Source organism: Drosophila rhopaloa, unplaced genomic scaffold (assembly GCF_018152115.1).
Source record: "Drosophila rhopaloa isolate 14029-0021.01 unplaced genomic scaffold, ASM1815211v1 contig_155, whole genome shotgun sequence".
Lineage (NCBI taxonomy): Eukaryota > Metazoa > Arthropoda > Insecta > Diptera > Drosophilidae > Drosophila > Drosophila rhopaloa.
The window spans coordinates 7,362,272-7,377,290 of record NW_025335034.1 but is presented as its reverse complement, the minus strand read 5'-3'; the positions used below and the strand labels follow the sequence as shown (position 1 = coordinate 7,377,290).

The window sequence follows — 15,019 nt, the reverse complement described above, 5'->3', positions numbered from 1 at the left end:
ACATTCTAGGGCTTTTTTCAAACGAGAATTCACTGAAGTTATGTTTAATGTTGTGGATGAGGCTGATTTTTGAAATTTCTTTCAGTCGACCCACATTTGTCTAGATCAGTCGTGAAGATAGCCCCGTGATTAATGCTCGGTTTTGGTTTTCGGTAGCTTTGATAAATGTTTCTTTTCAAATATAATTTAATTTACATTTTCCTATTCATAACTTTAATGACTCGAAATCCTTGAAGCATACTATAGCATAGGTATTTTTTATCATTGGGTTAGCGGAAGATATGGAAATACTGATCTACATACAATATTTCATATTAATATTTTGATATTAGTATTTGATAAAGAAAAGGAAAGAAACATGAAATCGGTGTACAAAATTAAAAATAAGAAAAAATAAAGCTTTGCATAAGTGTCAAGATGCCCCAATTTTGTATATAAATATAGTTTTTTTTTTTGTTATTTTTCTATAATTCAATCGAACAAAAAAATACGTTTCAAATCTTGTTAAAAATAGGTTTGCCTTAGCAAATTATTCTTTTGACAGAATATATTGACCCATCCAAAAAATCGACAGCAACCGCAATATAACTGAGTTCAAAGCTGTTTATGACAATTTATGTTTTTCTTAAAACATTTAAAAGACGAAATCTTTTGTTTAATACACAAATAAATTAAAGTGAATCGGCAATACAATAAGGTTAGTTAACTAACCTGTTGGAAAGAATAGATCTCAACATTTACCCGTATAAAGTGCATCATCAATCCGGAATGTTAACAAAACCAGAAACGTGAAAAGTGATGTTGATGACTGAAATCTAAAATCCCGAGCTTGTCTGCGCTTTTGGTGCGCAATTTATCTCCCTGACTGCTGAACAAACGAAAGTGATATCTTAGCATTCGAACTTAGTAAACAATTGTGTGCTAATGATAAAAGACAAGCGGGCTGGCCACCAAAGAAGCGAATACATGGGTACTTATTGCCTCGGCTGTGTCAAAGTGCCAGACTGGGTTATAATATGGTCACGGCTTGCCGTGAATCACAGCCAGATGCAAATGACACACAAAAATTTGATATTTTTTATTGAGCATTTTACAAACGGCACAGCAAACCGCAGGGCATGACCTCCGACCGTGCAGAGCCCCAGCCACGAAAACCAACGACGGCGACGGAGTCTCCAAAGGTATCACGATGGGCCGTTTTTGTGCATTAAAATGCAACTGAGATTTATGTAAGCCGCGGCCGAAAGTTGGCGAGCTGGTAGCACAGGAACCCCTCATTATCGATCGATATAAGCGGCCAGACGGGACAGCCGATGAGAGACCGACTGCCTGAGTGGGGCCAGGAACTGCAGATAATAACTTGATCATAGGAAAATCATTTATTGTGACACGATCGCCGATCGGGCCCCGATAAACCGATGCTTGTCTCGGGAAGAAATTCTCCCCCACTCAGCATTAACTTGTTGTCATGCTGGTTGATTGCCTTGCTTGCTTTTTTTGATAATATCTCTGTGGTACCTAATTGTTGAGAGATAAAATATACACAGTTCCGCGAATTTCATGACTTTATTATTTGTGTATCCAAGTACATAATCTCCATGAGTAGAGCATTTCCTCATCCACTTTGTTGCCGTTTGTGTTATGAGTGAACATAAGATAAAAGTAGATTTAATCTGCGTTCGTAATATAACTCTGAATGTGTTTCTCCTCCCTTAGGAACCAAAAATCACAAACAAAAAACATTTATAAAACATATATATATATAAAACATACATATATATATAAATGTAAGCAATTTGTAGTATAAACAAAAAGAAGACTTTTAATAGACAAGTGCCAACTGTCCAATTTAAATCGATAATGTGCTTCGAACATTAAATTTATGATATATACTTTGTCGTAACAATCAAAAATAAATAAATCAGACAGTAAAAATTGGTAGATCGTCTACGATGACCAGAGTTGTTGAATCCTAGTTTAAGGGTCTAACAGGCCTTCGATCCGTTGCCAATCCAATCTATGTGACAACGAAGAAATGTATTCTGCCGTACATTTAGAATAGGATGACTTTTGGGTCCAGTCAGTCGGAGAATAATGGATATCTGTGGCAAACGCGTCCGCTGGCAGTTGTGTTCCACTTTGGCACGTGGGTAAGAATATGGAGGTCCAATTGATCAAACACTAAAGCAAGATACTTTAACGTAGTGTGCATTATGTCAACGACTCATGGAATATCATTGGGATGGTTCTCTCCCTCTTTGCCCATCCTCCAATCGGACGAGAGTCCAATTGGTGAATCCGTTAACATAAATGATGTGATGTGGTATGTTTAAAATGAAAATGGTAAACTTAAATTTTAATTTAATGTGAGATTACAGGATCGGTTCCATGCTTGCAGTTGGCTCTCTGATTTGCAACATGATTATTTGGTTTCCGATTGGATTTGTTGGAATAAAGAAGTGCATGTACTTCGTGGCGTTACCCAATGTGGTAGATAAGTTTCCACCTAGGTGTTAGGGTATTTCCCGAGGCCTAATTCCCTAAGGTTCAGTCTTTATTTTTTTCGCAGATGAACTGGATCCTAATCTACATAGCACGCAACTCGATATATTTATATGTGGCTCGTATTTTGTTGGGAATTTCTGGTGGCACTCTTGTGGTTTCCTTTCCTATATTCATCGCGGAAATTTCTGACAATAGGTATTGTAACCCAAGAAATAGCTGTGACCGATAATTGCAAATATTTAGATCTCTGCCATTGAAGATGAGATGGTATATTTCATTATACCCTTGCGGAGGGTATTATAATTTTGGTCAAAAGTGTGCAACGCAGTGAAGGAGACATCTCCGACCCTATAAAGTATATATATTCTTGATCAGCATCACCTCCTGAGTTGATATAGCCATGTCCGTCTGTCTGTCCGTCTGTCTGTTTCTACGCAAACTAGTCTCTCAGTTTTAAAGATATCGAACTGAAACTTTGCACACACTCTTCTTTCCTTTGCACGCAGTATATATGTCGGAACGGCCGGGATCGGCCGACTATATCCTATAGCTGCCATATAACTGATTGATCGGAAATGCCATAACTTTGATGTTTGTAAAGTTAGGAAGCTGGAATTTCCTATGGGTTTTATATTTGGCCAATCAATCCGACCTACCAAATTACATAAGGATCGGCCGACTATATCCTATAGCTGCCATATAACTGATTGATCGGAAATGCCATAACATTGGTGTTTGTAAAGTTAGGAAGTTGGGATTTGTTATGAGTATTAAGAATGCATCATATGAATAATTTTGGAGAATATAATGTACATAATATTCTGCAAGGGTATATCAACTTCGGCTCCGCCCGAAGTTAGCTTTCCTTTCTTGTTCAAAATAACACAGTGCAACAAAACATGTTACATACAAAAAATCTATTGGTTAAGTGGTCAGAAAACTATCTGAAACCATCAGTAAACCGTTTTACACTATATGCAATCAAAATTTATAGCTGAAATTTTCCAACCGACAACAAAATGTTACAAAGAATGTTACCTATAATTACAGAAAGCAAATATTGGCATCACAAAAGCTATACAAAAACAGTTGTTACAGTACACTAAGTAAAGTCAATTAATGTAATTACTAAGTTCATCTCAAGACTTTTGATAGTGTAAGTGCTCTTGTTGGGGATTACTATTGCAGAATTAAAACTTATTATACCCTTGCAGAGGGTATTATAATTTCAGTCAAAAGTTTGCAACGCAGTGAAGGAGACATTTCCGACCCTATAAAGTATATATATTCTTGATCAGCATCACCAGGAGAGTCGATCTAGCCATGTCCGTCTGTCCGTCTGTCCGTCTGTCCGTCCGTCTGTCCGTCCGTCTGTCCGTCCGTCCGTTTCTACGCAAACTAGTCCCTCAGTTTTAAAGCTATCTGCTTGAAACTTTCCCAAAAGTTGTCTTTCTATTGCAGGTAGTATATAAGTCGGAACGAGCCGGATCGGGCCACTATATCATATAGCTGCCATATAACTGAACGATCGGAAATGCCATAACTTTGGTGTTTTTAAAGTTAGGAAGTTGGGACTTTTTCTGAGTATTAAGAATACATCATATGAATAATTTTGAAGAATATAATTTACAGAATATTCTGCAAGGGTATATCAACTTCGGCTCCGTCCGAAGTTAGCTTTCCTTTCTTGTTTATTCTATTTTTATACCCTTGCAGAGGGTATTATAATTTTGGTCAAAAGTGTGCAACGCAGTGAAGGAGACATCTCCGACCCTATAAAGTATATATATTCTTGATCAGGATCACCTCCTGAGTTGATATAGCCATGTCCGTCTGTCCGTCTGTCCGTCTGTCCGTCTGTCCGTCTGTCCGTCTGTCTGTTTCTACGCAAACTAGTCTCTCAGTTTTAAAGCTATCGGATTGAAACTTTGCACACACCCTTCTTTCCTTTGCACGCAGTATATAAGTCGGAACGGCCGGGATCGGCCGACTATATCCTATAGCTGCCATATAACTGATTGATCGGAAATGCCATAACTTTCGTGTTTGTAAAGTTAGGAAGTTGGGATTTTCTATGGGTTTTATATTTGGCCAATCAATCCGACCTACCAAATTTCATAAGGATCGGCCGACTATATCCTATAGCTGCCATATAACTGATTGATCGGAAATGCCATAACTTTGGTGTTTGTAAAGTTAGAAAGTTGGGATTTTCTATGGGTTTTATATTTGGCCAATCAATCCGACCTACCAAATTTCATAAGGATCGGCCGACTATATCCTATAGCTGCCATATAACTGATTGATCGGAAATGCCATAACTTTGGTGTTTGTAAAGTTAGAAAGTTGGGATTTTCTATGGGTTTTATATTTGGCCAATCAATCCGACCCACCAAATTTCATAAGGATCGGCCGACTATATCCTATAGCTGCCATATAACTGATTGATCGGAAATGCCATAACTTTGGTGTTTGTTAAGTTAGGAAGTTGGGATTTTCTATGGATTTTATTTTTGGCCAATCAATCCGACCTACCAAATTTCATAAGGATCGGCCGACTATATCCTATAGCTGCCATATAACTGATTGATCGGAAATGCCATAACTTTGGTGTTTGTAAAGTTAGGAATTTGGGATTTTCTGTGGGTGTTATATTTGGCCAATCAATCCGACCTACCAAATTTCATAAGAATCGGCGGACTATATCCTATAGCTACCATATAACTGAACGATTGGAAATGCCATAACTTTGTTGTTGTTAAAGCTAGGAAGTTCGGATTTTTTATGAGTATTAAGAATGCATCATATGAATAATTTTGGAGAATATAATTTACAGAGTATTCTGCAAGGGTATATCAACTTCGGCTCCGCCCGAAGTTAGCTTTCCTTTCTTGTTATAGCTACTTTACAATTAGTTACAGTAAGCAAAATAACAACTAAATACATTTTGAAGACGCTTAAAGAATAATTTCCCATTTTTCCTTTAGCGTTCGGGGCACTTTTACGTCATTTTTTATGCTGACTCTCTGCGGTGGCATTACAGTAGGATTTGTATTGGTTTTTTACACCACCTATCATGTTCTACCTTGCATCGTCATAGTCCTGCCCATTCTCTATGTGATTCTCATCATTCCGCTTCCCGAGCCTCCACATGATTTGCTGAGACGTGGCCGCGATGAAAAGGCCGAGAAGTCCTACTACTTCTACAAGAATCTTACAAAAGATCCGACTAAACAGAACGAAAACAAAGCGGAATTCAACAGTTTTCGGGAAAGAGTCCTAAGCGGCGGTGTTAAAGAAAAGATTACATTCCAAGATTTCTGTAAGTGAGATAATAATATTAAAAATGTTTTGTTACAGCCCTATTCATTTAATATTAGTTTAAGCATATACAAATATCCATCATGGTTCGTTCTGTTAGGTAGACATTTTTTAGATCTAAAAACACGTATTTGAATATCAGTACAGACATTTTTTCTTTACTGTTTCTACTTATTGTTTTCTTTAATGCAGTTAACAAGGTATCGATGAAGGCGTTTGGCCTAATCGCCGTTTTGCTGATTTGCAATCAGATGTCGGGGACCTTTGCCATCTTCAACTACGCGTCGACCATCTTCACAGAGCTCGGAAGCACGATGGAGCCAAATATATGTGCCATTGTCCTGGGTGTTGTGCAGCTTTTTGGCCTAGCAAGCGCCGTCCTCCTGGTGGATCGAGTGGGTCGCCGATGGCTGCTGATGCCCTCGCTGGCTTTAATGGGCCTGGGTGAGCTGAGCGTGGGCCTGCTTAAATCCTTTGCCTCGCCGCACTTTCTGGACCATCATGGCTGGCTTGGGCTGGTTCTGATGTGCTTTGTAGCCTACACGTCATCCGCCGGACTGATCGCTCTGACCTTCGTCCTTATCGTCGAGCTGCTGCCAGTGAAGGTAAGCTTTGGCTTTGGGTCAAAGGTCTTGGCTAAGGCGTCACAATTTCCCAGATCCGTGCTCCTGGCGCCTCCATCAGCATGTGCGGACTCAGTTGCTCTGTATTTGTGGCGCTCATGACTTATCCCGTCGTAATCAACGAGTATGGAGTTGATGTCACAATGTACATGTCGGCGGGCTTCTGTTTTTTGGGGTTTATATTGATGGGTACATTTTTGCCTGAGACAAAAGGAAGAAGTATGACCCACTAATGGGTTAATAGCAGTCAAGTGTTCCATGTCGAATTCACGGTGATCAGATAAGAGATAAAAATTGCGAAGTTGACCCATCATGACCTAATGTTTGAAAAACTATTACCAAGTAATAAGTGGGAACAATGTTGAATATCTGCGAGAAAAAATTTCAAGGCCACATGAAATCTGCTTTATTGATGTCATAATCTTCAACCTCTTTTACTTTTTTTGTTGACAATTTTATATAATTAGATAACATACTCCTATGCTACGATATTCCTCTGGATAAAAGAAATTTTATTAAAATTAAAAGTGAATTGTACTTAAATGTAGAAATTAAACAAATTATCATAAACATGTAAGTGCAAAATACGTTAATAAAAACTAACTTTTTTCAATCTTTTATTAACATTAACTTAGCTTATCTTAACTGAATGTTGTCACTTAAGTCATGGAAAGTTATTTAAATTTACATAGCCTATTGCTTCCATCCAAAAAGATCAAAAAAATAAGTCTGGGTGTCAAGGGCTTTGTTGTTTACAAATACATTTTTTGCAACCAAATTTACAGACTTCTTTCTACAGACCTCTTGAAACCAAACTGTAGTGCATTAATGAGCGGTAAAAGCTTTGCGACTACTTAATACTTATCTAATCTGCAACAATTTTATAATCGTCATTTTTGTTTACAATCCTGGGAAGATTGGGAAGTATATACGTATCTCGACGTGATTTGCACTACAAAAACGATCGCCAGCCAAAGTAAAAACTTTCAGTAGGCGCGCGACTGCCCAGCGGTTAATTCCTAAACCAAAAGCGGGGTACTTTTAAAAATCTTAATCAATAAAGCAGCCAAAATGACGTTTGATTCAAGTCAACCGCAGAAGTTGAGTGTTTTTAGTGCGCGGTACCGATGGCAATTTATTGCCACCATGACGGGTAGGTGGGATTTCGGTGGGCTATTCCATGTAATCAAAATTATAATTCCCAGTCCACATCATGACGCTGACCCACGGAATTTCCGTGGGATGGTTGTCGCCCTCTCTTCGACTTCTCGGTTCCGCGGAAAGTCCCCTTGGAGATCCACTGACCATCACCGAAGCATCCTGGTAAGTCCATACCCGGATTCATGGGAGTATTTCGGTAAAATGAGTTGATATTGTTAGGGTTGGATCACTAATCGGCCTAGGCTCGCTGACTGGAAATATAATCTTTGGACTGCTACTCGATCGTTTGGGCCGTAAACTGTGCATGTATTTCCTGGCCATACCCAATATGGTAGATAAAGTTTTATTTATTATAAAGGGGTTTCCCAGATGCTTGAGTCATTTTACCATGATGTTTTGAATTCCACAGATGTACTGGATCCTAATCTATGTCGCCCAAGACGTTACGTATCTTTATGCTGGACGATTTCTGGCGGGGATGTCGGGAGGCGGCTGCTATGTTGTGTTGCCCATATTCATTGCGGAAATAGCCGATAACAGGTACGTGACGTCATCCCCAAGTGAGGAACTACCTGTCGGGCTAGAGGTAATCTATTAATTCTAGATTATTTCAAGTTTTACGTGCAGCTGATAAGGTCAGACTTATTGGTTATATCGGCACACGATGGTCGGGATCCTTTGATTGATTAGATATAGGTCGGAATTTTGTTCTTTATATTATTACTAGGAATTAAAGACGAGCTACAATTGAATTAATAAAGCATCGAGTTGCCAAGTAAAGTAAATTAAGAGATTCATTGAAGTAATTAAGTAAGTCTCGCTAACTTTTCCAATTCAGTGTTTTTATACTCTTGCATCTTTACAAAAAAGTATTTTTCAATAAATCGGTTATATATATCAATTTGTATTCAAATATGTTTTATATGTTTATGTCTAATATTTGATCGTGCCAATGAAAGCTACATAATATAGTTAATCGTATTTTTTAAATTTTTGAAATCGAAAAAGTAACTGTATTTCAGCATATTTGCATACTACTGTGGGCAAAAAGTAAGGTGAATTTGTTTGTAAAGTGAAAATTCTTTATTTATTCTCCTGAATCAATTTCATCCCCTTCAAAGTAATTCCCTCCCGATAAAAAAAATTATGCCAACATTTTTTCAAATCCTCGAAACAGGCCAAATAGTCCCTTTCCGGTATAGCCATGATCGCCCTCGTCCCAAATGGTCTTTCAAAATGGTTTTCACAGATCCTTCTGATAGTCAACCGACGATTTTTGAGCACTAATTCCTTCACTTCATTGACGTGTTGGTCATCTGTTGACGTCGATGATCGTCCGGAGCGCTCCAAGTCATCAACACGTTCCCGACCCTCTTTGAAGTCTTTGTACCACTTATAAACATTTTTCTGGGTCATGGTAGAATCACCAAAGGCCTTCGGCAACATCCTCAACGTTTCCGCAGCCGAAATTTCATTCCGCAAACAAAGTTTAATGGCAATTCTCTGCTCAATTAAATCAGACATTGTAAAAATCGACAAATGCACTCTTGATCGTTTGGTAAACACAAGCGTAAATATAGTACTGATACTGACATTGACATGAAATTACCGCCAGATGTCATCAACAGTCCTGCCAACTCAAGAAAAAAAGAACTAGTCCGCCATCATAAGCCCGCGAATTTAAAATGGAAAATTCACCTTACTTTTTGCCCACAGTAGTATAAGTCAAAAAAACTATGTTCCTATTATTTTCTTAATCATATTCCGAACTTTCCTAGAAAGTCGTCTGATTAGTCTGATTTGATTAAATCTTAATATGTGAAAATTAATTTATCCGTTCGATCGGTCCAGCAGTAGAAAAGCGGCTTTTGAGAAAGTCTTATCCAGATAGTTATACCCGTTACTCGTAGAGTAAAAGGGTATATTGTATTCGTGCAAAAGTATGTAACAGCTAGAAGGAAGCGTTTCCGACCCTATAAAGTATATATATTCTTGATCAGGATCACTAGCCGAGTCAATCTAGCCATGTCCGTCTGTCCGTCTGTCTGTCCGTCTGTCCGTCTGTCCGTCTGTCTGTCCGTATGAACGCTGAGATGTCGGAAACTATAAATCTAGAAGATTGGCATTTTGCATGTAGATTTTAGGAGTTCCTACGTTGTTTCAAAAAGGTGCCACGCCCCCTTTAACGCCCACAATCGCTTATATACGATTTTAAAAATTTAAATATTTCGGAAAAGTAAAAATGCAGTTTTATTGTGTTTATCAATACCTATCGAAATGTTGAAGAAATTTTTCAAATCGGACCATTCGTTAAAAAGTTATGCGTGATCAAAGTTTCTATCTCCATCTCCCTCGCACTCCCTTTACCTGAGTAACGGGTATCTGATAGTCGGGGCACCCGACTATAGCGTTCTCTCTTGTTTTACACCTAAGTTTGCTTGTTAATGGAATGAAAAAAAAAGGAAGCAAACTTCGGCAAGCCGAATTTTTTTTTATTTTTCTATGGGAGCTATATGAAATAGATGTCCTATATTAATTTAACTAAAGCCAAAATATCATGGTATTTAGGTATGATCAAATCCCAAAGATAAAACGAGGACGGAAGCTAACTTCGGCAAGCCGAAGTTTTAATACCCTTGCAGACTTTGCCGAAATTGCTAAAACTGAAAAAGTAGCGAAAGGAATAAGGTATACATAAATAAACTAGATTTGCGTCGTTTGATGTCAATTGCTTTTATACTGCAAAAATGTCATATAAAAATGGAAAAAAAGGGATACTTTCGCAGCCTTTAACTATTTTTCCTACGGAAGCTATAAGAAATAGACGTCCGATCGGCAAGCGCTTTTACCCTAATCAAGATATGCGTAAATAAATAAGACTTGGAAAAATGTATGTCAGTAGCTACGCGAAAAATTCAGAAAACCAACAAATTTGGACCGATTTCACCCTGTTGTTCCTATGGGAGCTATAGGATATAGACGTCCGATCGCCAAGCGCTTTTACCCTGATCAAGGTATGCATAAAAAAATAAGATTTGGAAAGATTCATGTCAATAGCTTTTACACTGCTCGAAATATCATCAATTCTTGCAAGATATATCCGATTGTTCCTATGGGAGCCATAGGATATAGACGAGCCATAGGATATAGACGTCCGATCGGGACGATTTTCAAACGTGATCTGCGTACACATGTTTTAGGACGAGTGTGAAAGTTTCAGATCGCTAGCTTTTAAACTGAGCTCGCAAACGGTATTGAAACAGACGGACAGACGGACAGACGGACAGAAGAACAGACGGACAGACGGACATGGCTATATCGACTCCCCTATTGATCCTGATCAAGAATATATATACTTTATAGGGTCGGAAACGTCTCCTTCACTGCGTTACAAACTTCTGACCAAAATTATAATACCCTCTGCAAGGGTATAAAAACCTAAAGCAACAAATGTATACTTTTTAATTTTTTTTCCGTTTGTTGCAAAGGAAGATATATGATATGGTAGCCCGATCCGGCTCGTACTACCGACTTATATAGAAAGACAACTTTTGGGAAGTTTCAAGCAGATTGCTTTAAGACTGAGGGACTGGTTTGCGTAGAAACGGACAGACAGACAGACGGACATGGCTAGATGTGTGATGCTGATCTAGAATATATATATACTTTATAGGGTCGGAAATGTCTCCTTTACGGCGTTGCAAACTTTTGACTGAAATTAAATACCCTCTGCAAGGGTATAATAAGAATACAATTGATTGACAATAAAGGTAGAATAGAATAGTTATTTCAAAATCCTAAAAAAATACAATTAAATTATATTATAGGTAGCTACATATAATTGATATATAAATATTTCACTAAAATAATAAATAAAAACCATTATTCCAGCGTTCGCGGAGCGTTATCATCCATGGCCATGATGTACGTTAGCATCGGCATGATGGTGGGCTTTACATTGGCCTCATATCTCTCGTATCATCTGATGCCGTGCATTATCGTCGCCCTGCCAGTGGTGTTTATGCTGGCAATCATTGGCTTAGCTGAGACACCACAGTATTTGCTGAGGCGTGGCCGCGATGACCAGGCCGAGAAGTCCTTCTACTTCTATAAGAATCTGACGCCCCCCACTTCTTCTGACAAGGAGGCTTCTAGCCATGACGAGGCCAAAATGGAGTTCGACTCGTTTCGCCTTCAGGTTCTCAGTGGCGGCGTTACCGATAGCATTTCTTGGCGAGATTTTAGTAAGTGAGATAAGGGGTTTTATGTGAACAAACTTGAATGATCACCCGGACTAAGCAGAAAGTCATATCAATATCACACAGAAGTACAGTGCTTTATCTGATATATTATTCTTCTGATTAACCTTATACACAATTATTTTATTTATTTTTTTGTACTCTTGCAGTCAACGCACCTACTCTGAAGGTATTCGGCTTGATCTTTGTGCTGATCATCAGCAATCAGCTGTCGGGGAGCTTTGCCATCTTCAACTACACGTCGCACATCTTCGCGGAGCTGGGCAACAAACTGGACCCGAACACCTGCACCATCGTAGTGGGAGCTGCCCAGTTGGTGGGCATCTTCAGTGCCGTGGCCCTGGTGGATCGACTGGGACGTCGCATCCTGCTGCTCACCTCGATGGGTGGGATGGGCTTGGGCGAGCTGGCCATTGCTCTGCTGAAGTGTTTCGCATCGGACGAGTTCCTGGACCAGAATGGATGGCTTCCCTTGGTCATAATGTGCCTTGTGGCCTGTATTGCATCGCTGGGCGTCATAGCCCTGATCTTCATAATCATCATTGAGTTGCTGCCAGCTAAGGTGAGTGTTTCGGATTGGAAACAAAAAACATAGTCAGTTGTTAGTGTTCTTGCAATTGTTAATTTAAATTGTAAAGTAGGAAAAAGGAGGCCTTTATGTCGGCACAAAACATGTTCATATCCTGGTTGATTGCCATTTAATATGAAAGGGAATATGTATGCTGTAAACTTGGTCAAATATACATGGACTGGAATAGCTAAATGAATGTTCTTGCTTCTAGATTAGTATTTAAAATAATGCCAGCTGAAAATATTTATAGATCGCACATTAAGTGCATATTTTTAACATTTGGCTTCAAAATTTATAGTTTAATTTTCCTGTCTTTTTGCAGATCCGCTCCATTGGCACCTCCTTGAGCATGGCCACTTTCAGTGCATTCATTTTTGTAGCTCTAAAAATCTATCCCACCATGATCTACGATCAGGGCCTGGCTGCCACCATGTTCATGTCGGCTGGAATGTGCTTCTTTGGATTCATTGTCTTGGGACTGTTTCTGCCTGAGACCAAAGGAAAGCTGATGACGCACTGATGACATGAACCTCGTGCCCAACCACGCCATATTGTTGCTTTCTTTGGCGATGCGAGCCCATTGCATAAGCTGAGGGATCCAAAATGAGCCCATGTCAAGCGTACTTATTCAATAATTTCTGGCACAATAGCGGCAACCGCTCATCCTGAACTCTTGAACTTAATTCAATTTTCGAGCATTGCGGCTTTTCCTATGGCAAGAGAAATTTAATTTAGTTTCGTTGGGAGAAAGTCTCGGGGCTGTGATCTTGTGATTGATAATCGCGAAAATGTGAATGGATAGGCATAAGTTACTTGTAGCTATTATTAAGTTAAATGTATTTGAATGCGATTAAAATCTTCTTGCTGAGAGATAATACTATTAATTTTATTAAATTATTCCCCAAAGATAAGCTGTAGAATAAAAAGTAACTACATGTTTACCAACAAAGTTTTAAAATTTATCATCGGCAAGCAAAACTAATTGCATCTTGAGAGTTTTGTGAGCGATGCGTGACGAACGCTAAACGTTACGAATACTTTGTTTTTAGAAATTAACTCTTAAATTAAATATTTTGATGACAGCCTTTTTCAATATATTTTCAATATTAATAGTCAATGTCAAATCGACTTCTTAAAAACAAATTTTTAAAGATAGCTTGTTCTTTCAAAAAAAATTGATTGAGATTAACATATTTCCAAATTCAAATATTTAAAAATTTGAATTCATATAAAACTTAATTTCTGACATAACTACCTTTCTCAAGAGTTCTCGCCCAATCTCTTAGATTGAATTACACAAAAATTAAAGTAAAATAATTTAGGAGAAATGGAAAAACAGAATACCTCTTTTTTAAAAATAACATATAGAATTAAATTTTCATTTTAATATGCAACGAACAATTATTTAATAATATTAGGTTCTTCACAATTAAATTTCCAATTTCAATGGAAACATTTCTTTTGCCTTCTGCTGTTAGTGAGAGGGTTCGTCACCACTGTATCTCGCTGTGATAAGGCTCCAATACAACAAGAAAACTCTTTTGCCCACCCGTTTTCCATGCGATTACGCTGCGATGCAGAATTAATGAACTCGCAAAAGCGTAGAAGATAAAGCCGGCGAAGGCAAACGGCAAGCATCCGAAGATCCAAAGAGCCAAACAATGACTCATAAATTCAACACAATAAAAATTATTTATTTTTCTACAACGACGGGTACTTTTGGAGCGCTGCAAATGCAGTTTCAGCGCAAATTAAGCGGCTGCGATGTCAGCGAGGAGAAAAGAAAATTTGATCTCTATGACAGGACACACAAATCTCGCTCGGATCTCCAGAGACGGTGGCAAGCCAAACAATGCCAAGTCGGAGCTGCAGTCGCAAAGTCCACAGAAGCACAGGCAAATGCTCACATTTTGAGTGGGGGAGTTTCTTATTTCGGGAGTCCATCCACATCCATTTGCCCGCAGACGTTGCATCAAAAAGCAGTTTCATAATTTTCACACGTTTTTCTGTCACTCGCTGGAAACGGGATCTAGCCGCGCTGCTGACAGGCGGAAATTTGTAACAACTCCAACTTAGCTGCACTTATTGCAGCTAAGTGCAACTGCGGCGGCAGACTGCAATTAGCCGCTGCTGATTAAGTTGATAATCACTCGGGCGGGCTGATGGGTCAGCCCTGGATGACTTGTCGGAAGTCGGTGGTGCCCGATCCAGATCGAGAAAAGAGGCCTCCGAGTTGGCCAAACAATCGCGGCTAATGCCAACAATTGCTCATTGTTGCGATTACGAGCATTTGATTTGTGGCCACACGGATGCCAATTGTGTGGCTTTGATCGGCTGAAAGAAAGCCGGGCAATCCATTGTCTGCCCTGCATCACTATTAACACGCAATTTTCCATTTGGCCGAAATGTCATTTCTTGTTGTTGGCCAACGGTAGCAACTCCGAATTCAACTTCCATAACTCACAATTAGCGCCGGGCCGAGTGCCACTCACCCAGTGATCTCCTTTGATAACCTACGTTTTTTGGGATGACAGCAGCGCAATTGCGAGAGAAATTATTCCTCGATTTATTTATTGTGT

The 15,019-nt window shown here is 39.0% G+C and overlaps 1 protein-coding gene across 1 annotated transcript; it reads left to right on the top strand.

The window, feature by feature from the left end:
* The first annotated feature begins 1,917 nt into the window (after nt 1–1,917).
* On the top strand, nt 1,918–13,270 carry LOC108049683. Its single transcript, XM_044457103.1, has 13 exons — nt 1,918–2,146; nt 2,206–2,323; nt 2,379–2,490; nt 2,570–2,700; nt 5,493–5,827; nt 6,019–6,431; nt 6,485–6,680; nt 7,655–7,772; nt 7,830–7,941; nt 8,020–8,150; nt 11,502–11,854; nt 12,019–12,431; nt 12,763–13,270. Exons 1-13 carry the CDS (start codon nt 2,095–2,097, stop codon nt 12,958–12,960), a joined length of 2,682 nt encoding a protein of 893 aa, XP_044313038.1. The 5' UTR covers nt 1,918–2,094; the 3' UTR covers nt 12,961–13,270.
* Nucleotides 13,271–15,019: the final 1,749 nt, after the last annotated feature.